Genomic DNA, 24258 nt, shown 5'->3' with positions numbered 1-24258 from the left:
TAGAAGTAGCAAGACATGCCTGTAATCTTGCATATTTATGAGACAGACAAAAGACACCAGCAATCCTACCATCATGTAAAACAATCACAGGCTTTCGTTTTACACTCACTTGGCAGGACGGTAGTACCTCCCTGGGTGGTTGCTGTCTACCAACCTACTACCTATAATATATATATATATATTTATATATATATTTATATATATTTATATATATATATATTTATATATATATATATATTTATATATATATATATTTTTATTGCATCAAAAGATTTTTGAATACAACTAATACTAAAAGTTCAAGAAGAAGAAGGCACGTTTCATGGTAAAAGTAGTATCCAACATATTTTTTAGTTAGTTTCAGCAGTTACTGTTCTCGATTGCGTGATTTGCGCGTAATCCTCAAAAAGATCGTCACCATATTTTCGGGCATTAAACAATACTCATTTCATAAATTTTGATATCATCTATACCATGATCATAGCCTGTGTAAGTTTTCAAAAATATTGGATGAGAAATGCATAGTTTGACTGATTTGATGCGAGGAAGTCAATAGTGAGTATAGGAACAGTTACTGTAAGTTTTCGGGCCCTTACTTGAATTCATTATTGCCTCAATAATTAAACAGCCCAGAAAGGCAATGAGTTACTTTCTTCAAATCTCAACAGTAAAGTTTATAGAATGGGGTTGTTCTCTGAAGAAAATTATGTATATTCACATTTTCAGTATACACACAAAATATCATCAACATATTCGAATTATTTAGTTTATTAGCAGCAAATTCACTGTACTCCATGCTAGAGCCACTACAACAGAAAGAGATTTATTGCCACAATAAACTTCTCTGAGCGTAAATCATCATTAAATACAATTTCAGATTACAAAGCTTACTGCTTAGATAGAATCAACAAATTATTAACGAGTTCTTTCGATAAGAAATTTAATAAACACAATAGGAACTTTGTAAAGTAACATCGTACCAGTTCGCTAAAACATTATAAGTCAAAGTCATGAGCTTACCTTTATCAACTTAGTTCATGTTGTTTCAATATTAAAGCTGTGAGTTTCTCGTTAATAATACTCAACAAGGATGGCTTCAGAAATCGACTATGGAGTTAATAATTGGTTCGATTGATTCTCATGTTGTGTAAAAGTTTATTAAATTCATACATACAAAGATGTACCAGCGGAAAGGTTCTGCCTGACTAATTCATTCGTTTTTCAGTAGAAGTTTTTATTGTTCATTGAAATGTTAACGAAAGTAGATTTTTCCTGTTTAGAATAGTTTCAGTATTATCTAAGATTATTCATTTTTCTGGTATCATTTTTTCATAATTGTTATCGTATCATTCCTTGTCTGTTATATAAATTTTCTTATTAAAGAGTTGAATGTATCATAAGATTTAAAGAATTTTGAGGTAATGAATGTTTGCCTCAATATACTATACCATTCCTCTTTCATCCTCTGATGAAATTAACATTATAAAGGAACGGTATATATAGCTCCATATTAAAAACCAACATCTCTAATTGCCTCAAAGATTCTCTTTAAGTCTTATGATACAATTTAATAACAATAAAAATTTGCGCCTTAGCTGAAGCAGACAAAAAAATAAAAATCGTGGGCTAGTACTATGGAAAGAAAATGATTACCAAGAAAAAATGAATAACTTAGATGATACTGAAACCTATTCTAAACTTAGAAAAACTCTAGAAACTGTTAACAGCAATTTCTAATAAAACAATAAAACTTGTTGAAAGGCAAAGATGAATTAGTCAAACAATTTATTTCACTAATCCATCTTTATTTTACATTGTATGGACAAAAAAAACACACAAACCGGGGAACCCAGTCAGCCCAAACATTAGCTCCATGGGGCGTTTCTAAAATTACCCAAAATGGCTTTTTGGGATTTTTTTGAGCCCTATTGTTAAAAAATTTAACTTTAATGTTAAAAACAAATGATTTTGAAAAATTTAAGCCCTTGACGGGATTTAAATGATTTTAACTTTGGTTATTTTTGATGTTACTTCCGTTTACGAAAGTTCCGTTGATGATTTATTGTTTTTTATCTAAAGAACTGTTAATTTTTAACCATTCCAGTTTTTTCCCATCATTAAAACTTTTTAAATTTCCCATTTTTTTGGGATGCAAAATTTTTTTTAAATTTTATTAAGTTTTAAATTTTGGGGGTTTGGAGGCAAGGGGGAAACCCCCACCTGTTTTTAGAAAACCTATACAAATTTTAAAACAAGGTTGTTTAAAACAAATCCTCCCAAAGAGCTAAATGGTCGATATGTTGATGATTTTTTTTGTGTCTTATGCCCAAAAATGAATATACCCCCATTTTTTTGGGAAAATTTAAAAATAGCTTAGCCCATTCTATAAATTTTACTGTTGATTTGAAGAAAATAATCTTTCCTTTTCTAGATTTTTTAATTATTATGGTAATAATGAATTAAATTTTAAAATTTAAAAAAACCAAAAATAACTTTTCCTTATGTCCACTATTATTCCTCGAATCAAGATAAAAAACTGTCTGTTTTCTAAATCAATGTTTTTGAGAGTTTTAAGAATTTTAGTCCTGAGTTAAAGGGATGAGGAAATACCCAAAAAATTTAAAGAAATGGGTTTGGGATTTAAAAAAAACCCAAAAAAATGAAATTGAAAACCCAAAGTTGTTGGGAAACATTTTTTAAAATTTAAAAAAGGGGCAACCACCCTTTATTAAACTAAAAAAAAGTTGGTTCCCTCCCCAAGGAAAAACTTGGTTGATAGCTTTTTCTTAAGACTTTTTAATAAAGGTATTCAAAAATTTTGAAAAGAAAAAAAAATTTATAAAAAATTTCCCCAAAAATGCTAAATGATGTTTTCCAAAAGATTTTTAAAATTTTGATAAAGTTTTTATTTTAATAAACCCGGAAAATCTAAACCCAAGATTAAAGAACATAAATATAGCATTGGGAACTGGACAAGTTTCCCAAAATGCTCTGTTTATTCATGAAGAGTTTTTAAACCCACCCAAAAGGGATTTTCGGGTTGGAAATTTAGATCTAAAGTCCAGGGTTTTGACAGGAATATAATTGAATTTGTTTCAAAAAAAGAAATTTTTGGGACAATAATATGAATTTTTTGGGTTTATAAAAATTAAGATCCATTTAAATTAAGAGAATTTAAAAATTTAATAATAAAAGGGACAAAATAATTTTTAATTTTCAGAATAGTTTGGGGGGAAAAGGTTGAAAAAGGCCCCACCCTTTTGGTTCCGCGGCCCGTGTTTAACTTTTGGGGGATCTGATAGTGGGGTTGCTGGGGGGAACTTTTTATAGCTTCCTGATGCTTTCTTATTTTCCCTTTGATAATGGGGAGAGTCAAAAAGGTTTTGGAATTTTCTTTTCCCTTCAGAGTGGTTTTTTTGGGTATTTTTTGGGAAATCACCTGTTTATTGTGTTTCTTGTTTATATATATATATATATATATATTTTATATATATATATATATATATATATATATATATATATATATATATAATATATATTTTATATATATATATATATAAATTATTTATTTTAGTCAAATTTGAAAAAAAGAAGTTTTATATAAATTTTATTCATAGAAAAAGGGCCCATTTTATATACATGATGGTAATGTATATACTTTACAGACAGAATTTAAATGTAGAGTATGAAATAATGGAATGAAGTTTTAAGATACGAGAAATAATTTTATAAAAATTACAAAAGATGTATGGAGGGGCACACAGGCTTTTGGGGAGATGATATCGGGACCTCAGATGAGGCCCCATAAGACTTCCAAACAGATAAGTCGATAGATGGATAGTCAGAAACCCTTTGGGGTAAATGGGATAGGGGAAAGGGATAGATAAGGGGGTTGGGATTATTTTGCCGGGGGTTAAAAACCCCTTCCTGGGGGAAAAAATCCGCCTGAGGTACCACATAATCCTCCTGGTCCAAATCCCAATCAAACCCCCCAGCCTGCTTTTTCGTTTGCCCATAAACCCTTTCCAGAACCCCCTGTTTAAACCCCTTCAATCACCTTCCTGGCCTGATTCACAAAAAAAAAAGCCCTCCCCTGAGGTCGAATTTTTCCCCAACGGGAAAAACCCCAGGGAAAACCCCCAAGTAACCCTTTACGGTCACAGAAAAAAATTTTAAATGGGATGGATTTTTTTTAAATTTACTTATATATAAAATTATTATTTTATATATATATATATATATATATTATATATATATATATATATATATATATATAAAAATTTGTGTATACAAGGAGTCTCTTTTGTTCCGGGATCCATCACCAGGGTACTGAGATTATCAATCACGTTGGGACTCCCCAATCACGAAATAAACCCACCTACGTCTGGGACCCAAATCACGTACTGGGCCCCCACCAATCACGTACTGGGACCCACCAATCACGATTGAATCCACCAATCACGAGGGAATCCACCAATCACATACATCCAAGCTTCTCCCCCAAAAAAAAATCTCAAGTTTTTTAAAAAGGGTTTTCCCAAAGTAAAGTTTTTTGAAAGTTTCCTGAGCTTTAAAGGGGAAAAAATAAAAGTTTTTCGTAAAAAGTCCGTGAATTTTTTTTTTGACATTAAAAGTCACGTCCACCTTTTTTGGTGGGAAATATTTAATTGGGTTGAAAAAACACCCAGCACAGACGTGACAAGTTTTATATAACCCGGGTCGCACAGAGGGACATGTTTTATATAATACCTGTCACACAGACGTGACAGTTTTATATAATACCTGTCAGCACAGAGTGACATGTTTTATATAATACCTGTCAGCACAGACGTAATGTTTTATATAATACCTGCCAAAACAGTTTTAAAATTTTAAAATTACCTGAAAATTTAACAGATTACATTTTTATAAAAACCCCCGCCAAACGGGACATGACATGTTCCACATAACACCTGTCAGCAAGAATGACATGTTCTATATAACACCTGTCAGAAACAAGAAGACATGTTTTTATATAATACCTGTCAGCACAGACATGACATGTTTATATAACACCTGTCAGCACAGAAAATGAATGTTCTATATAACACCTGTCAGCACAGACATGACATGTTCTATATAACCCCTTGCCGACAGACATGACATTTTCCCTATATAACCCCCGTCACACAGATTATTACAAGTAAAAACTATCGTTTATTTAATAAACTGTATATTTCTATACTCAACAAAAGAAAACCAAACAACAAAAAACAAAAGATAATGATTCAGTGTACTTATATACCCCCGGAGGCCCCTATATGTCTCTTATTTGGTGGGGGTTTTTTTTCCATTGCATAAAACACTGTGGGGTATATATCTATATATACACTGTGAGGTGTATTTTTTTTGGGTATATACACTTTGGGGTTTTATATACACTGTAAAGGTGATATCCCCAATGTTTATACATCGATAGGTTTTTACCCGGGTGTATATAATAAAACCAAAATGTTTATTTCCCAAAGCAGCATACACAATGTATAAATTTCGCGGGGGATATCCAAAGGATGGTCCCTTATTAACATACCACAATTTTTTAAAAAAATTTATATAAATTTCCGGGAAAATTGACTTTAGTTTACCTCAAATGAAATTTTTTTTATTCAGTTCTCGGAATGATAAAACTATTCGGGTGGGATGAAATATGTAGGTTTCTTTTTTTCTCTTTTCTTTCTCTTTTCTTCTCTCTTTTTTTTTTTTTTTTTTTTTTTTTTTTTTTTTTTTTTTTTTTAACTTTTTTTTTTTTTTTTTTTTTTACACGGGTTTTGAAAAGGGGGTTAAGGTTTCCAAAACTTTTAAAGTTTTACAGGTTGGGTTTCCCCAATTTTTATTAAAAAAGAGCCGTTACCACATCGGGCTCATTTAAAGCTTTTTTATTGTTATGAAAAATTTTGGAAAGGAAATTTTGGGGAATCTGTGGCCAGCATTTTCATTTGATCAACTGACTTTATCTCTTTTGGGACACTTATGTTTACGAATGTGTTCCATCCCGGGGGATATCCTGGGATGTAGGGACCCAAAAGGGGAGTGATGTTCTGGAAAGGGTAAAGCCAGGTGAAGTTCTGTTTCCTGTCTTGTGGCTTTCCCTTTTTTCCCACGCTGTTCAAGGGGATCCAAGTGTGTTTTTTGCCCAACTTTCCTTTGAAAAACAGCAAGGCCACCCACATCCCCCTATGTTGAAGGTCTGCTGAAAATGACAGATCTATCCGGGATGGGTCCAGGCGAAAAATGAGACTCTTGGCTCTGTTCTTTACTCTGTAAACAGTCGCAGATGAGGGGGGGGCGGGGCAAACCAAGAAAGTGGAGATACTAAGGTGTGAGCGTACTTGTCCCTCGGCGGGATTTTGAACCTTTTACGGGCCCAACAGATGCAGATACGCCGTCCCAACCCTTGGCTGCCTTGTTGAAGATTTACAAACATGGTTCTTCAGGGTTATTTGGAGAAAACCTCACCCCAAGGATATCAATTTCTTTTCCAGGTGCCAACACCCTCCATTATCCTTCCCATGCCCCAGCTTCCATCGGGGTCTAGAGACGATCATCATTTGCGTTTTCTCGGGAAAAATGTTATTTTGCCATCTATTTCCCCAATCAGCTCTCAGCGGGTGATTGATGAAGTTTAGAGCAGCGGGAATTTTTTCCCTTTTGGGAAAATGAATGTCATTTGAAAAAGGTCTTTCGAAAAATGAAATGTGATTCTGGGAGAGATAAAAGAAGGCCTTAAGAGACATTCCTTTAAAAAGGGACCCAGCACGTTTCCTTGTGGAACACTTGCCCCAATAGGATGTCTTGCTGATTTGCGCCCAGGAGAACTACACGAGATCTCCATAAAGGGGAAACCCCCGAGGAGACATAGCGTGAGCCTGAAACCCCAGTGTTTGGGAAGTTTTGCTGGGGGCCCCCGGTGCCACACCCCGCCGAAAGTGCCACAATGTCCGGGTGCTACCACAAAAACGGGATTTTGGATTCACCCAGTGACTGGTGCCACTTATGAGAGGGTTTAACAACAGATCAGCAGAGTAACCTTTCCTGAAGCCATATTGACGATCAAAAAGGGAGTGAGTGGTGGTAAAAAAAATCGTCATTTGTTTTGGGAGATTATTGTCTCATGGGTCTTACCAGGATTGACAAGAGTGACACTGGTCTGTAGTTGCTGGGGTTTCTGCTCTGCTCTTCTTTTTTGGGAAAAGGGACTAATTTGCCTCTTTTCCAAAAAGGGCCATTTACACTGAATTTGGGGAGTGCTGAAAGATGGGGTTAGAGGTTGCTAGCTGGTCTGAAAAATCTTCTCAACAACCCTTTCCAACTTGTTCCGGGGGCAGCCCCTTTCTTTTTTTTCCCTTTATTTAAAAAGGAAAAAGCACCCCCCTTTCCCGCCCCATTGTCACCACTTTTTGGAAAAAAGTTCTTTTGGGGAGCTGGGGGGGAGGGACCCTTTCTGACGGAACTTCCCTTTGGTAAAAAAAGTGTTCAGCAAAGAGGGCCGCCCTCTCTTTCCCCACTAGCAGAGGGGTTTTCCCTCCTGGTGATTTAGAAGGGGGAAAAATTCCCTCAGGCAGATAACCCTTTTTCTGTCCTTGGGCCAGGGGCCGGCCCTTGGGAGCCTCCCACCTGAAAAAGCTTTTTTGGGGGTCCACCTCCCATTTAGAATGGCCCCTTTAACATCACCCATATGCCTAAAAGGCTTGCCTTCCTTTCAAAATTCCCAAGGTGGTAGGATGTCCTTTATAACCCGCCATGCCTTTTTTAGAGTACCAGCCTCTCACAACGAAAAACCAAAAAAGGCTGATCTGAGGTTTTTGGGGCACAATTGCCGGTGAGGAAGTTCTTTTTGAGATTGGATGTGTCCAGTGAAGGCTTTTCACTTTTGGTTGTCAAATCCCCTTGGGGGAAGAGCATTCCACCGGTGGTGGCGAGCCTGGAAAAAGGGCTGGGGGCCCCCACCTCTTTCCCAAGCCAGGTTTTGGTGTGGGGCCCCACCCTGGGTTTTGGGACCCCCGGTCGTAAAAAAGCCTTGTGGTCAGGGTGATCCAAAGGGGAGGGGTTGGGCAAGTGACATGTTTTCCCCGATCACCTTACTACTGGGCCATTTAGAGCCAGAGATATGGGGGTAGGGGAACCAACAAAGTTTCTTAATGTCCATCAAAAAAGGTATTTAAAACCTTTTGTATATAAGGGGCTGGTTGAGGCAACAAAAATTATAAATGTTGACAGTTGTGTTGTAGCAGAAGGGGAGTCAAAAATTTTCCATTAGGGGAAATTGGGTGGGGGTCTGCATGTTAACAGGTCTGTATATTGGACATGTAGTACAGGGGGTAATTTGTGTTTATAAAGAGCTTGAAGAACATCATTTCAAGATTTTAAGGGGGCAACATCAAGTGCTGGGATGAAAACCCTTTTTAGGAAAGCACAAAAAAAAACCCCTTGGCCCCCGCCTGTTTTTTCTCGTCCATGAGGGAGCCACAACCCGAAAAATTTTTTTGGGGTCCTGTCATCCAAAAAAGTTTAACAAAAAGCTATCATGCGTGGGCGCCCAGTTTAAAACTATGGAGCTTTTCCAACATTAGTGATGAAACCCCTAATGTTCCCAAGATGTTTATAGACTGGTTCCCCCGGGTGAAGTGGTTGGGTTTGGGGGTGGTGGGGGGTAGGGAATGTAAGGGCCTGCCCTTTAGAGAGGGTAGGGGTACCGAGGCAGCCAGGGGGTGTAGGTCTGTTCTTTTGAAAGGACAATCCCAAAAAGGGTGGGCTTGGGGGTAGGAAAGCTATGGGGGAGGGGAGAGTGTTTCACCAATTCAGAGATCCCTGGTTTGTTCTGAGAAAGGTCTCAAAAAGGGGCCCCGTCTGTTAGTTCCTTTTTTTTCCGACACTGGTCCTCCTTATGTCCTTTCTTTTAGCAGAATTACACCTGGTATCTCGGAGGGGAGTTGTTAAAGGGGTCCCCCCTTTCCCTGAAAGGTTTTTTAAAGCCTAGGGGCCTGGGAGGGTGGGCTAGGGGGTTTGGGAACCCCCTTGTGTTTTGGGAGATTTGTTTTCAGATTATTTTTTTTTTTTTTTTTTTTTTTTTTTTTTTTTTTTTTTTTTTCTTTTCTTTCTCTTTCTCTCTTTCTCTTTTTTCTTTTTTTTTCCCTTTTTCTTTTTCTCCTTTTTTCCCTCTTTCTCTTCTCTCTTTTCCCCTCTTTTTCTCTTTTTTTTTCCAACAGGATTTGGGAAAAAGTTGGGATCCCAGCTTTTTGGGCAGCCCTATTACAGGTTGGGGTTCCCAACCCTTTTTGGGGTTAAGAGCTGTTACCTACATCAGCTCATTTAAAAATTTTTATTTTTATGGGCATACAAGTACGGGGCAGGATGGTTTGGAAACTCCCAGGGGCCCGCATTTTCATTTGATCAACTGACTTTATCCGCGACATCAAAGCGACAAATGGTTTTCCAAAAAGAGTCATCCTTAAAAGGGGATCCCCAGATGGGGTGATGTTCTAGGGGAAGGGACAGCCAGAGTAAATTGCTGAATCTGCCGCCTTTTGGTAAAGGGTTGTTTCACGCTGTCCTCAATGGGTCCAAGGTGGATTTTTACAATTTCCTTGTACATTAAAAGGAAGGGCCCCCCAAAATCCCCCCCTTTTTGAAAACACCGCTGAAATGACAGATCTATCCAGGATGGGTCCAGGGAAAAAGATGAGACGCCCTTTCCTTTCTCTGTCAACAGTTTTTCTCTCTTCCCCTTTTTCTTTTTTTTATATATATATATATATATATATATATATATATATATATATATATATATTCTCCCCCATAAAATGGGAAAAGAATTCTTTTCCCCCATAAGCCATGTGCCTATAAAAAACTAAATGCCAAGGGGCAAGCAGTATAACCCTTCTCCTTTTAAAATTTTTTTGAAAAGGGAAATTTCGTTTTTCCCAGGGGCTGCAGGGAAAAAATAAAGGCTAACGGATGAGAAATTTCCCAAATTTCCCCAGATATGGTAAACACGAGGGGAAAATTTAAAACTTTATCAGAGTACAAAAAAAATTTCCCTTTCCCCAAAAAAGAGCAAAACCAAAGCCAAAAAACCTGGGAGGATCATGCCGGGGGGATCTCACCTTCAGGGGGCCCAAAAATTGCATCAACCGAGCTCAGAAAAAGACAGGATGGATAATGAAAACCTTTTAAAACTAGGGGTGCCAAGCCCAGATGACACACTTGGGCCCCTTGGGTTTTGTTTAGGGTGGAATATTGCCGAAACTAACAGCACCTTTTTAAGGGAGGAAAATTCTGGGCCGGGAAATTTTTTTCGAGAACCTTTTAATGCAAGAATGAGATTAAAAAAACCCCACTTACTGGAATTGCTTTAGTTTCCTTGAACCCCGGGATTCCTGGGAAAGCAGGTGAGAGATACATGATTATAAAAGCTGGGGAAACCCCCGAGGGACTAGTAACCAACTTGCCCCAAAAAACACTATTACGAAAGCAAAAAACTTGGAGACAATGCAACATCCTCCCAATGAAAAAATAAGGCCCCTTTTGAGTTAAGAGACCTACAAAAGTGTCAGTCTTAGATTTTTCAACTGCCTCCCAGCATAAATAAGGGGGATTTTCCCAAAGACCCTGGAGTCTTGGTTGGGCACCGGGCAAGACCTGTTGGGACCCGACTTAAAAAGGGCCGGGCCCCAGGGGGTTTTAAAAAAAGGGGGGGAAAAAAAAATTTTTTTTTTTTTTTTAAAAAATTTTTTTAAAAAAAAAAATTTTTTTTTTTTAAAAAAAAAAAATTTTTTAAAAATTTAAATTTTAAAAAAAAAAAGGGGGGTAAAAAAATTTTTTTAAAAGGGGGTTTTTTTTTAAGGGGTTTTAAAAAAAAAAAAAGGGGAAAGGGGTTTTTTTTTTAAAAAAAGGGAAAATTTAAAAAAAAGGGAAAAAAAACCCAAAAAAAGAAAAAAAAAAGGGGGTTTAAAATCCCAAAAGGGATTTAAAAGGGAAACCGGTTTAAAAAAAAAGGGACGGTTTTAAAAAAAAAAAAGGGGGTTTTTTTTTTTTTTAAAAAAAAATTTTTTAAGGGGAAATTAAAAAAAAAAGGGGGGGGGGGTTTTTTTGGGGGAAAAAAAAAAATTGAAACTTTTTTAAAAAAATTTTTTTTTTTTAAAAAATTAAAATTTTGGGTGGGAAAAATTTTTAAAAAAAAAAGGGGGGGAAACAAAAAAAAGGGAAAAACCTTTTTTTAAAAGAAAAGAAAAAAAAAAAAAAAGGGAAGTTTTTGGGTTTGGGGGGAAAAGGGGGGGAAAATTTTAAAAAAAAATTTTGGGGGAAAATTAAAAAAAAAAACCCCCCCCTTTTTTTGGGGGGGAAAAAAAAAATCCAAATTTAAATTTTAACCCCTTTTTTAAAGGGGGGTAAAGGGGGGGGGTTTAAAGGGTTTTTTAAAAAAAACCCGGGGGGGGGGGTTGTTTAAAAAAGTTTTTTTAAAAAAAGGGAAAAAAAATTTTTTTTAAAAAAAAAAAATTTTTTTTAAAAAAATATAAATTATAAAAAAAATTAAAATTTAAAAATTTTTTTTTTTTTAAAAAAATTTGGGAAAGGGGGGGAAATTCCCAAAAAATTTTTACCCCTTTTTTTAAAAAAAAGGGTTTTTCCCCCTTTTTAAAGGGGGGGTTTTTTTGGGGGGGGGGCCCTTTTTTTAAATAAAATTTTTTAAAAAAAAAAAAATTTTTTTAAAAAAAAAGGGGGTTAAAATTTTTTAAAATTTTTTCTTTTTTTGGGGTTTTGCCCTTTTCAAAAAAATTTAAAAAAATTTAAATTAAAAAAGGGGTTTTTTTTTTAAATTTTTTTGGGAACCCCGGGGGGCCCCCCCAATTTTAAAAAAAAAAAAAAAAATTTTTTTTTTTTTTTATTTTTTTTTTTTTTTTAAAAAAAAATTATATATTTATATATATATATATATATATATATATATATTATATATATAACAATAAAAAATCCCTTTAGAGTGAGTTTAAAAATTTTTTAAAAAAAAAAAATTTTTTTTGGGAAAAAAAGGGGGGGGAAAAAAAAAGGGAGGGGGGTTTAAAAAAGGGGAAAAAATTTTTGGGAATTTTAAATTTTAAAAAGGGGGTTTTTTTTTTGGGTTAGGGGGGGAAAAATTTTTGGGGGGAGGAAGAGAGCTGCTATTGTGGGGGAAGTTCGGGGGCAGAAAGGGAAAAAAAGGGGGTAAGGAGGGATTGATGGGGTAAAGATAGAAATGTTAAAAGCAAGGGGGAAAAGTTTTGGAGTGGGGAAGGGAAATTTAATAAATGATGGAAGAGGGTAAAAACCCGGGGGTTGGGAGGGGAGCATTTGGGGTTCCCTTTTTATAAAGGCAAAGGGACAAAAAAGAGTGCAAAAATAGGGGGTAAGTCTGTTGAGGGATACCGGAAAGTGTATGGTAGAGTTATTATTTAAAAAATTAAGAGTAAGACGGGGAATTTGGGGAAACAGATGAACAAGGAATTTTTGGGAAAAGGGAGGGGGGGTGGGACCAAGGGTGTTTACAGGGAAAAATATAAGTGGGAAAAGATTTTGATAAGGCTAAAGAGGTCTTTGTGGATTTAGGGAAATTTTGGGAAAAGGTGTATGACAGGGGATAGGGGCAAAGTTAAAATGTTTGGGGTATGGGGAGGGGGAGGGTTTCTGAAAACAGGGAAAAGTTTTTACAGGGTAGTGGGGGGCCGTTTGAGTATGTAGGAGGGAAATTATTTCCCGTAAAAATGGCATTAGACAAGGGGGTTTTATGTCACCTTTGGGTTTAATATATTTTTTAGGGGTTTTTAAAGAAGTAAAAAGCGGGTCTTGGAAGAGGCATGGAGTTAAAAAAATTTAAAAAATCCCCATAAAGTGGGGGTTGTCACATTGTTTTTTTGATGACAATTTTGCTCTAGGGGGATTCCCGAAGAGAAGTTGGAGATTTGGATGAATTTGGGAGGGGGTGCAAAAGAAGAAAAATTTAAAGGAATAACAGGAAAGAGTAAAGGGTTTTGAGGATAAAAAAATTAGGGGAAGGAAAAAAATTGATATCAGATTGGGGGGAGAGAGTATGGGGGATGAATGCCCCGATATTTGGGAGTGGACGGTTGGGATGGGTCTATGAAAGATGAGGTGAATCATGAATTTATGAGGGGGAAAGGGGAGTGGGGAAAATTTTGGGGTCTGTGGAGAAAAAGAACTTTGGGCCTTTGGGGGCAAATGGGGGAAAGTATGAGAGTATATTTTACCAACGCCCTTTTAAGGGGGGGTGAAGCATGGGTGAGGGAAAGTTTCAGGGGGAGAAGGGGCTGGAGGGTGGAGACAAAATGTCTGAGAGCAAATGTGTGGGGTGAAACAATGGGAGAATTGGGGGGTTTAAATTTGGAGGAGGTGCGGGATTACCAAAACTGTTGTCCAGAGGGCTGAGGAAGGGTTGTTGAGGTGGTTCAGACATGTGGAGAGAATGGAGCGAAACAGAATAACTTCAAGAGTGTATCAGTCTGTAGTGGAAGGAAGGCGGGGGTAGGGGTCGGCCTAGGAAAGGTTGGAGGGAGGGGGGTAAAAAAAGGTTTTGTGTGCGAGGGGCTTGGACTTCCAGCAGGCATGCGTGAGCGTGTTTGATAGGAGTGAATGGAGACAAATGGTTTTTAATACTTGACGTGCTGTTGGAGTGTGAGCAAAGTAACATTTATGAAGGGGTTCAGGGAAACTGGCAGGCCGGACTTGAGTCCTGGAGATGGGAAGTACAGTGCCTGCACTCTGAAGGAGGGGTGTTTATGTTGCAGTTTAAAAACTGTAGTGTAAAGCACCCTTCTGGCAAGACAGTGATGGAGTGAATGATGGTGAAAGTTTTTCTTTTTCGGGCCACCCTGCCTTGGTGGGAATCGGCCAGTGTGTTAATAATAAATAAATAAATAAATTATATATATATATATATATATATATATATATATATATATATATATATATATATATATATATATATATATATATATATATATATATATATATATATATATATATATATATATATATATATATATATATATATATATATATATATATATATATATATTTATTTATTTATTTATTTATTTATTTATTTATTTATTTATTTATTTATTTATTTATTTATTTATTTATTTATTTATTTATTTATTTATTTATTTATTTATTTATTTATTTATTTATTTATTTATTTATTTATTTATTTATTTATACTTATGATACAAGATTAATCTAGACCAGCACCAGACCACAAGAAATGGTCTAGATCCTAAACCAACCCCAGACCACAATAATGGTCTAGACCCTAGAGAGCCCCAGACCACAAGAAATATTCTAGTCAGCTGAGAAAATCAATGATGTATCCCACACCTCTCCTTTAGTGCAAAGAATATTTTCTATGTTTTTGTTATGTGTGCAAATATAGCAGGGGGGGGATGGGTGATGGATGGGTGAGAGTGTGATAGGTGGGTGATGGATGGGTGAGGGTGATAGGTCAGTGGGGGGTGATAGGTGGGTGGTATACCTGGAGGGTGTTCTGGGGGTCAATGCCCCACAGCCCAGGGGCGTCAAAGTGACATTAGAACAAAGGAACACTGCAGGAGGCATACTGATCCATGTTAGGCAAGTCCATATCACACACCCACACCCACTCATGTTCCCATTCAACCTATATTTAAAGCTGCCCAAAGTTCTTACCTCAATGATACTAACTCACCTTATGACCATATGTACAAAATTACTGCACTGTTATTGTCATATTAATCTTAAGTTAGTCTTAAGTTTGCCCAAAATGCTCTGCATATAAAGGTGCTTTTGGCATGTACACCCAATTGTTATATTCCTCTGGTACAAACATGCATCATGCTGAAATAAAATTATTATTATTATTATTATTATTATTATTATTATTTTTATTATTGTTATTATTATTATTATTACCTGGGAGTTTCTTTCCCTCGTCTACAACTTTATTGCCAAACCAGTACATACTTCCCAGTATCTTTTCCTATTCTACATTTTTCTAACATAAATGCACTGCTACAAGTCTTGTCTACCATTACCAGTATGACAGGTCACTGATGTTTAATACAGTATGCTAAAATGTACAGGTTTTATCTGATATAATATGAGCACAGTTATCTTTTCAAGATTTATTTTTTTTCCCCAGAGTTTTATTATACATTCACACCTGTCTTCTGTCCTCTTATAAATTTTTGCATGCATCACCTTGGTTTTTTAATCACATTAGTAAAGAGAATCTGTAATACTTTAAATGTGGCTCACGATGGAACCTATTACGACAACCAATAACTACAGTATATCATAATGTTTTTTGTGTTGAAAGCAAATTAACTAACAGTCAATTATCAAAATAATTTGTAAAAACCTCACACTTCTAAACACGTGCATAATTGGACATAACCAACATAGCCAACCTGCAGATTGATGACGTCAGGTGAAAAAACTCTTTTGGAAAAACGTTTCCATCACATGAGACTTCATCAATTCTTTTTCTTTAAATCAAATCAGATTTCATTAATGCAGGTGGTGTATGACCCCTTCAGGTTTAGTGCTTCCCACTAAATACGATAATAATCGCTTCTTTATCAGTTCTCCAGAAAAATAAAGTTTTTGGTGGACGACCCCTCAAGGGAGTTCCCTTGATGCTGCTGAGATGCTCTTGATCCAAGGACTTGGACCTGCCCTCCCCTTTCTTAGATCAAACTTGAATGTCTCCTAGGTGTTGTATGACTTGTATAGGTTTAGCGCTCCCTGTGAATAGAATAATTGTGAGTCAGGTAATATCTTCTCAATAAAATACCTTAAATTGCATATATTATGTCTTATTGATGAAGGAAGGGTATGTCAGGCTCACTTCCTTGGATCAAAAGCCCCTTACTGTCATCAAGGAGCCTCCCTTGAGGGGATACCTTCGACTCTCAAACCCTCTGATGCCTGTGAGGAGGTGGCTCTTAATCCAAGAAATTGGGCCAATCCTCTATTTCCTTGGCTCATCCCCAATTGACTCCCATTCCCCAGGTGCTGTATGACCCCTGTGTGACCCCCTAAGAGTTTTGTTTTGTTCCCCAGGTGCTGTATGACCCCATAAGGGTTTTATTCTCCTCAGCATTATATAAAATAGCTGTTTGAACATTTTTTTTCCATGGTACAGCTATATTTTTATCTTTGCTTATATTTAATGTAAGGCAACTTGACAATCTTTTAACTGCATCTTATGTGCCAGAAAATACAGTATGTACTTTATTTTATATTTTATGACAATTTACCATATTTAATCAGCTATAGGATTTACTGTTACTATAGAAAGTTATACACATCTCTTCCTTCACCCACAGCCACCCCTGCCAGCTCCCCCAGAGTCTTGCAGTCCCCCAGCACCACCACCTCTGGCTTCCCCACCACCAGTACAGCCCCAGCATGTAGTTCAGCAGCCCCCACAGCCCCCTCAACAGATGGTTCAGCAGCCCCCACAGCTCCCTCAACAGATGGTTCAACAACCCCACCAGGTTCCTCAACATATGGTTCAGCAGCCCCACCAGGTTCCTCAACAGATGGTTCAGCAGCCCCACCAGGTTCCTCAACAGATGGCTCAACAGCCCCCACAGCTCGCTCAACAGATGGTTCAGCAGCCCCCCCAGGTCCCTCAGCACATGGTTCAACAGCCCCCACAAGTTCCCCCACATATGACCCAGCAGCCCCCACAAGTTCCTCAGCATATGACACAGGCACACCTGGGTGTTCAGCAACAATATCAGCAGCAGCAGCCACAGCAACAGCAACAACAGTATCATCAACAGTATCAACAACAGCAGCATCAACACTATCAGCACCAACAACAGCACCAACTGCAGCACCAACAACAGCACCAACAACAGCACCAACAACAGCACCAACAACAGCACCAACAACAGCACCAACAGCAACATCACCTCACTCAGCCAAACCCACAGATTCACGTTCTTCGCGGGAACTCACTGGTTAGTTTCTTTTCTCTGTAGAATCTTCTCTTTAATGAAAGATCTTATAGAATATCATAGTAAGAGTCCTCTGTCATTTTCTAATCATCATTATTATTATTATTAATGAGTGTCATTAATGACACTCATTAAGTTCAGCATCATGGCTTTAAAATCAGTATTTCCCTTAATTTTTTTCAATTTTGTAAATGAAAATGTTTTAATAATTATGATTTTTACATCTGTGGTAAGTTTATTTAGGACAGTTATGCATACGTACAGTTAAGCAAATTTTGGTGATTACAGTTGTCACACACAGTAATATGAGTGAATTATCTAAGATAACCCAAAAAAAGTCAGACAAAACTAGTTGCAATTTTGGTAACAATTTTCCAAAATCTGCAGTCTATTAAAATAGCTATTTTACAGGTACTGTATTATAATTTTGTATAGCATTTCACACAAATTACAAATTAATACAACTCTTTATCCCTCTCCCAACCTCTCCACTCCCTCTCAAGTTTGGTGGTTTCCTGTAGATCAATTGCTAGCACACTCGACTCACACACTGAGGTCTGGGGATCGATCCTTGATATAGGTGGAAACATTAGGACGTGTTGCTTTAAGACACCTGCTGTCTATGTTCACCTGTCACGAAAATCGGTACCTGGGTGTTAGGCGACTTGTGTGGGTCGCATCCTGGGAAAAAATTGACCTAATTTGCCCGAAATGCTTTGCACAACAAGGGGCTTTCTGTATAGTAGTATGTCATTGATTTCAACTAGGTCTGTATACCTTGTACATGTACTTGTAGAATAATTATTATTATTATTATGATTATTATTATTATTATTATTACTGTATTATTATAAGATCAACATTAGAAAGGCCCCAAAATTTGGCTTTATAAATCACCAATACACATATAGTAAAATATTGTGTTTTCACTAAAAATTCAATGAAAAAAAAATAACATTTAGTTGGAGATACCACAAAATAAGCAACGTGTAACAAAATGTAATGAAACATGATAAACCAAGTAATATTAGGTCCGAGAAAGGGGGGAGAAATTCATTCATGCAGAATAAAAATTGATGAGAACTGCAAATATACAGGTACACACCATTAAAACAGCAAGTACAACTCTAAATTAAATAAAAGAAAGAACTGCCATGGCATACATAAACAAATTAAAAAGACAAGTATAAATAAAAATTTAAATTGTTGAAGGAAACTAAATCAGAGACAGAATGTTAATTATTGTTTATAGCTGTGTTAATCATTATGACACAGTATAAAAACAAAATGTGAACTTTATCGAAATAAAGAAAATCCCCTGCACTTGAACACCAAAACTTCTGAATCTGATTTCTTGTATAATTTTAATAGTCATTTTTGCTACTGTATTCTGAAAATGATAAGGCCATTTATTTCAGAGGCATTCTGATGCTCTGTACTTGGCATGGTGAGTAATTGAACCATTAGCTTGCCACAGCCCCAGTAGGTTTATATTGGATGAAAAGGAAGACATGAAGCAAGTGTCTTTTTAAGGCATTTCAGCCACCATCAGCTACAGTAGTTGCTTCCCCACAAAATGCAGATGACTAATTCCATCTAGTAGGTTTTGACTGTAAAGTATAATTATAGAACTATGTGGCTGTAAGTTTTATGTATATGCTGGTGCATGGTAAAGTATATAATTACAAGGTAGAGTGTGATAAGAAGAGGGTTAAAGAGAACATACTTCTTCAGGTAATCTCCAGGTAATATTGATGTCATGACTCATTTTTCAAGGACTTTGTGCTTTTTGCCAATATTTCATCTCATAACCATGCCTAACACAAGGTACATGATAGCACTTAGTAAGGCACATAATTACTGGTGAGCAGTGGTGTATAGTGATTAGTGCCACAGTGGGAGTGTAGTGCTGTCTCACAACTGCCACAATATTTCATAACAGGGAACAGAAAAATTTGTTTCCCATTATGCGAGGGTCTTGGCAAGAGGCGTGGAGTTAAAAGATAAAGAATCACACATAAAGTGGGAGTTATCACAGTTGCTCTTTGCTGATGACACTGTGCTCTTGGGAGATTCTGAAGAAAAGTTGCAGAGATTGGTGGATGAATTTGGTAGGGTGTGCAAAAGAAGAAAATTGAAAGTGAATACAGGAAAGAGTAAGGTTATGAGGATAACAAAAAGATTAGGTGATGAAAGATTGGATATCAGATTGGAGGGAGAGAGTATGGAGGAGGTGAATGTATTCAGATATTTGGGAGTGGACGTGTCAGCGGATGGGTCAATGAAAGATGAGGTGAATCATAGAATTGATGAGGGGAAAAGGGTGAGTGGTGCACTTAGGAGTCTGTGGAGACAAAGAACTTTGTCCTTGGAGGCAAAGAGGGGAATGTATGAGAGTATAGTTTTACCAACGCTCTTATATGGGTGTGAAGCATGGGTGATGAATGTTGCAGCAAGGAGAAGACTGGAGGCAGTGGAGATGTCATGTCTGAGGGCAATGTGTGGTGTGAACATAATGCAGAGAATTCGTAGTTTGGAAGTTAGGAGGAGGCGCGGGATTACCAAAACTGTTGTCCAGAGGGCTGAGGAAGGGTTGTTGAGGTGGTTCGGACATGTAGAGAGAATGGAGCAAAACAGAGTGACTTCAAGAGTGTATCAGTCTGTAGTGGAAGGAAGGCGGGGTAGGGGTCAGCCTAGGAAAGGTTGGAGGGAGGGGGTAAAAAAGGTTTTGTGTGCGAGGGGCTTGGACTTCCAGCAGGCATGCGTGAGCGTGTTTGATAGGAGTGAATGGAGACAAATGGTTTTTAATACTTGACGTGCTGTTGGAGTGTGAGCAAAGTAACATTTATGAAGGGATTCAGGGAAACCGGCAGGCCGGACTTGAGTCCTGGAGATGGGAAGTACAGTGCCTGCACTCTGAAGGAGGGGTGTTAACGTTGCAGTTTAAAAACTGTAGTGTAAAGCACCCTTCTGGCAAGACAGTGATGGAGGGAATGATGGTGAAAGTTTTTCTTTTTCGGGCCACCCTGCCTTGGTGAGAATCGGCCAGTGTGATAATAAATAAATAATTGTATTACTGAGCGAGCTTAATATTTATGATGAATTTACTATCTTTGGTGGATGTGCAGTGCTCACCTAGCACACCCAGAAATATGCCCGTGCTGGAACTTGAGTGTTGAGTGAGTGTTAATGTGGGTATACCTGATGTCATGTGGCAGTGGCAAAATTGATTCACTTTCAGATTTTAACACTGATACTTTACCCTGCAGGGAGCAAGGGGTTAGTAACTCCTCCTGTATAAATTACTAACTTTAAAAAGAAGAACTTTTGTTTTTCTTTTTGGGTCACCCCACCTCAGTGGGATATAACCAGTTTGTTGAAAAAAAAACTTCACCTTGCAATCTTACCTAACACATGATTCACATGCTGTGTATGGTTTTCAAGAGGATAAGGATAGTAGGTATTGGTGAATATCGTTTTTTGTTTTATTTGTGCTGTAATGTTTTGTCTTGGATATTTTCCCCTTGAACATTTTCCTTAGGATTTTCAAGATGTTATGAGAATGACCCAGATTTCAGAATGTCTCCGGTTCTGATGTTTCTGAATTTGTGGTGTTTGACTATAAAGACATTGTTCTATAAATTCTAATTTTCCAGCCTGATATCCAAACATAAAGCCTTCGACAAGTGTGACCATGGCGTAATAGCGCACAAACTGCGTGCTAAAGGAATAACAGGAAAAGTCGGTCGATGGATCTACAATTTCCTCACTAACAGAACACAGAGTAGTAGTCAACAGAGTAAAGTCCGAGGCAGCTACAGTGAAAAGCTCTGTTCCACAAGGCACAGTACTCACTCCCATCTTGTTCCTCATCCTCATATCTGACATAGACAATGATGTCAGCCACAGCACCGTGTCTTCCTTTGCAGATGACACCCGAATCTGCATGACAGTGTCTTCCATTGCAGACACTGCAAGGCTCCAGGCAGACATCAACCAAATCTTTCAGTGGGATGCAGAAAACAATATGAAGTTCAACGATGAGAAATTTCAATTACTCAGATATGGCAAACACAAGGAAATTAAATCTTCATCAGATTACAAAACAAATTCTGGCCACAAAATAGAGCGAAACACCAACGTCAAAGACCTGGGAGTGATCATGTCGGAGGATCTCGCCTTCAAGGACCATAACATTGTATCAATCGCATCTGCTAGAAAAATGACAGGATGGATAATGAGAACCTTCAAAACTAGGGATGCCAAGCCCATGATGACACTCTTCAGGTCACTTGTTCTATCTAGGCTGGAATATTGCTGCACACTAACAGCACCTTTCAAGGCAGGTGAAATTGCTGACCTAGAAAATGTACAGAGAACCTTCACGGCACACATAATGGAGATAAAACACCTCAATTACTGGGAGCACTTGAGGTTCCTGAACCTGTATTCCCTGGAATGCAGGCGGGAGAGATACATGATTATATACACCTGGAAAATCCTAGAGGGATTAGTACTGAACTTGCACACGAAAATCACTCACTACGAAAGCAAAAGACTTGGCAGACGATGCAACATCCCCCCAATGAAAAGCAGGGGTGTCACTAGCATGTTAAGAGACCATACAATAAGTGTCAGGGGCCCGAGACTGTTCAACTGCCTCCCAGCATACATAAGGGGGATTACCAACAGACCCCTGGCAGTCTTCAAGCTGGCACTGGACAAGCCCCTAAAGTCGGTTCCTGACCAGCCGGGCTGTGGCTCGTACGTTGGTTTGCGTGCAGCCAGCAGTAACAGCCTGGTTGATCAGGCTATGATCCACCAGGAGGCCTGGTCACAGACCGGGCCGCAGGGGCGTTGACCTCCGGAACTCTCTCCAGGTAAACTCCAGGTATGGGATGCAATAATCAGAATGTGTCTTCCATTGCTGTATAGTACTGTAATGTATACTGTATTCACTTACAAATATAGTATACTGTATTTGTTAATTTAAGTGACATGTATACATTTTTTTATTTATTAACACAGCCACTTCCCACAAACTCCCACCATCATTCACTCCACTCCATCACTGTCTTGCCAGAGGCACACATACACTACAGTTACAGTACAGGCACTGTACTTCCCATCTCCAGGACTCAAGTCTGGCCTGCCTATTTCCCTGAATCCCTTCATAAATATTACCATACTCACACTCCAACAGCACGTCAAGTCCTAAAAACCATTTGTCTCCATTCACTCCTGTCTAACATGATCACGCATGCTTGCTGGAAGTCCAAGCCCCTCGCATACAAAACCTCCAACCTTTCCTACGCCGACCTCTACCCTACCTTCCCTCCACTACTGATTTATACACACTTGAAGTCATTCTATTTTGTTCCATCCTCTTTACATGTCTGAACCACCTCAACAACCCCTCCTCAGCCCTCTGTATAATAGCTTTAGTAATCCCACACCTCCTAATTTCTAAACTACGAATCCTCTGCATTATATTCACACCACACGATGCCCTCAGACACGACATCTCCTCTGCCTCCAGCCTTCTCCTTGTTGCAACATTCACCACCCATGCTTCATACCCATATAAGAGCGTTGGCATAACTGTACCCTCATACATTACACTCTTTGCTTCCATGGACAAAGTTCTTTGTCTGCACAGACTCCTCAGTGCACCACTCGCCTTTTTTCCCTCGTCAATTCTATGATTCACCTCATCTTTCATAGACCCAACTGCTGACACATCCACTCCTAAATATCTGAATACACTCACCTCCTCCATACTCTCTCCCTCCAACCTGATACCCAATCTTTTGTTACCTAATTTTTTTTATCCTCATCACCTTACTCTTTCTTATACGTATTCACTTTCAATTTTCTTCTTTTACATGCCCTACCAAACTCATCCACCAACCTCTGCAACTTCTCTTCAGAATCTCCCAAAAGCAGTGTCATCAGCAAAGAGCAACTGTGACAACTCCCACTTTGTGTTAGATACTTTATCTTTTAATCCCACATCTTTTGCCAACACCCGAGCATTCACTTCTCTTACAACCCCATCTATAAATATATTGAACAGCCATGGTGACATCACACATCCTTGTCTAAGGCCTACTTTTACTGGGAAATAATCCCCCTCTCTCCTAACCTAACCTAACCTAAGCTTCACTATCCTCGTAAAAACTCTCCTTGTTCATCTGCTATCCTACTCTCTGTCTTACACTTAATTCTTTCAATAATAACTCTACCATACACTTTACCAAGTGTATACTCAACAGACTTATTCCCCAATAATTTTTGCATTCTCTTTTGTCCCCTTTGCCTTTATACAAAGGAACTATGCATGCTCTCTGCCAATCCCTAGGTACCTTACCCTCTTCCATATATTTATTAAATAAAAGCACCAACCACTCCAAAACTATATCCCCACTTGCTTTTAACACTTCTGTCTTTATCCCATCAATACCAGCTGCTTTACCCACTTTCATTCTACCCACTGCATCACAAACTTCCTCCACACTCACAACTCGCTCCTCCTTACTCCTACAAGATGTTATTCCTCCTTGCCCTATACACAAAAATCACAGCTTCCCTATCTTCATCAACATTTAACAATGCCTCAAAAATATTCCTTCCATCTTCCTGATACCTCTACTCTCCATTTAATAACTCTCCTTTCCTATTTTCAACAATCAAAACCATTTGTTCCCTAGGCTTCTTCAACTTAGGAGCTGCCAGAAATCACCGGTTCTTCAACACGCAAGTTATACTTTTGTATCACTCAAATCACATATTACTCGGGTAGATAATTTCCAGTAGATCCTTCATGTGTTAGCCCAAATCACCGACCAGTATGTTTTAAATAAGTGACCCACTGATCAGATCAGATCGACTGGTTCGAACCCTCGACTGGTCCGAATCCTTGACTGGTCCGAACCCTTGACTGGTCCGAACCCTTGACTGGTTTCAAACGAATTCGTTGGACAATAAAGCAGACTGTAAACAGATGGGGTTGTAGGCGCCCTTATCAAACACAAACAATAAATATAAATTGGGAACGTACATGGTAAGCTGTCCAATATACAAGTACAGTTAGAAATAGAAATACAAATAGCTAGAGCTTCATTTAAGGAGGTTATTAACAGAATATTCAAGAGGTTGCTAGTAGAATTACAGTAAATCAACCATTCAAATCATTATGAAGCTCTGTGTAGTCTGCGGTCAA

The 24258-nt window shown here is 37.8% G+C and overlaps 1 protein-coding gene across 4 annotated transcripts in view; it reads left to right on the top strand.

Moving 5' to 3' along the window:
• LOC128695272 (protein tincar-like) overlaps positions 1 to 24258 on the top strand; it is a 382958-nt gene that overhangs the window by 339930 nt on the left and 18770 nt on the right. For all 4 annotated transcript variants that reach the window (XR_011393371.1, XR_011393370.1, XR_011393369.1 and 1 more), the window contains exon 13: positions 16398 to 17039. Coding sequence is in view for 1 of the 4 variants with exons in the window: in XM_070095591.1 (XP_069951692.1) it covers positions 16398 to 17039 (642 nt within the window). In the remaining 3 variants the exon portion in view is untranslated. The remainder of the gene's footprint in view (positions 1 to 16397; positions 17040 to 24258) is intronic.

This window comes from Cherax quadricarinatus, chromosome 50, assembly GCF_038502225.1.
Source record: "Cherax quadricarinatus isolate ZL_2023a chromosome 50, ASM3850222v1, whole genome shotgun sequence".
NCBI classification, from domain to species: Eukaryota; Metazoa; Arthropoda; class Malacostraca; order Decapoda; family Parastacidae; genus Cherax; species Cherax quadricarinatus.
This window is presented reverse-complemented; position numbering and strand designations above follow the sequence as displayed.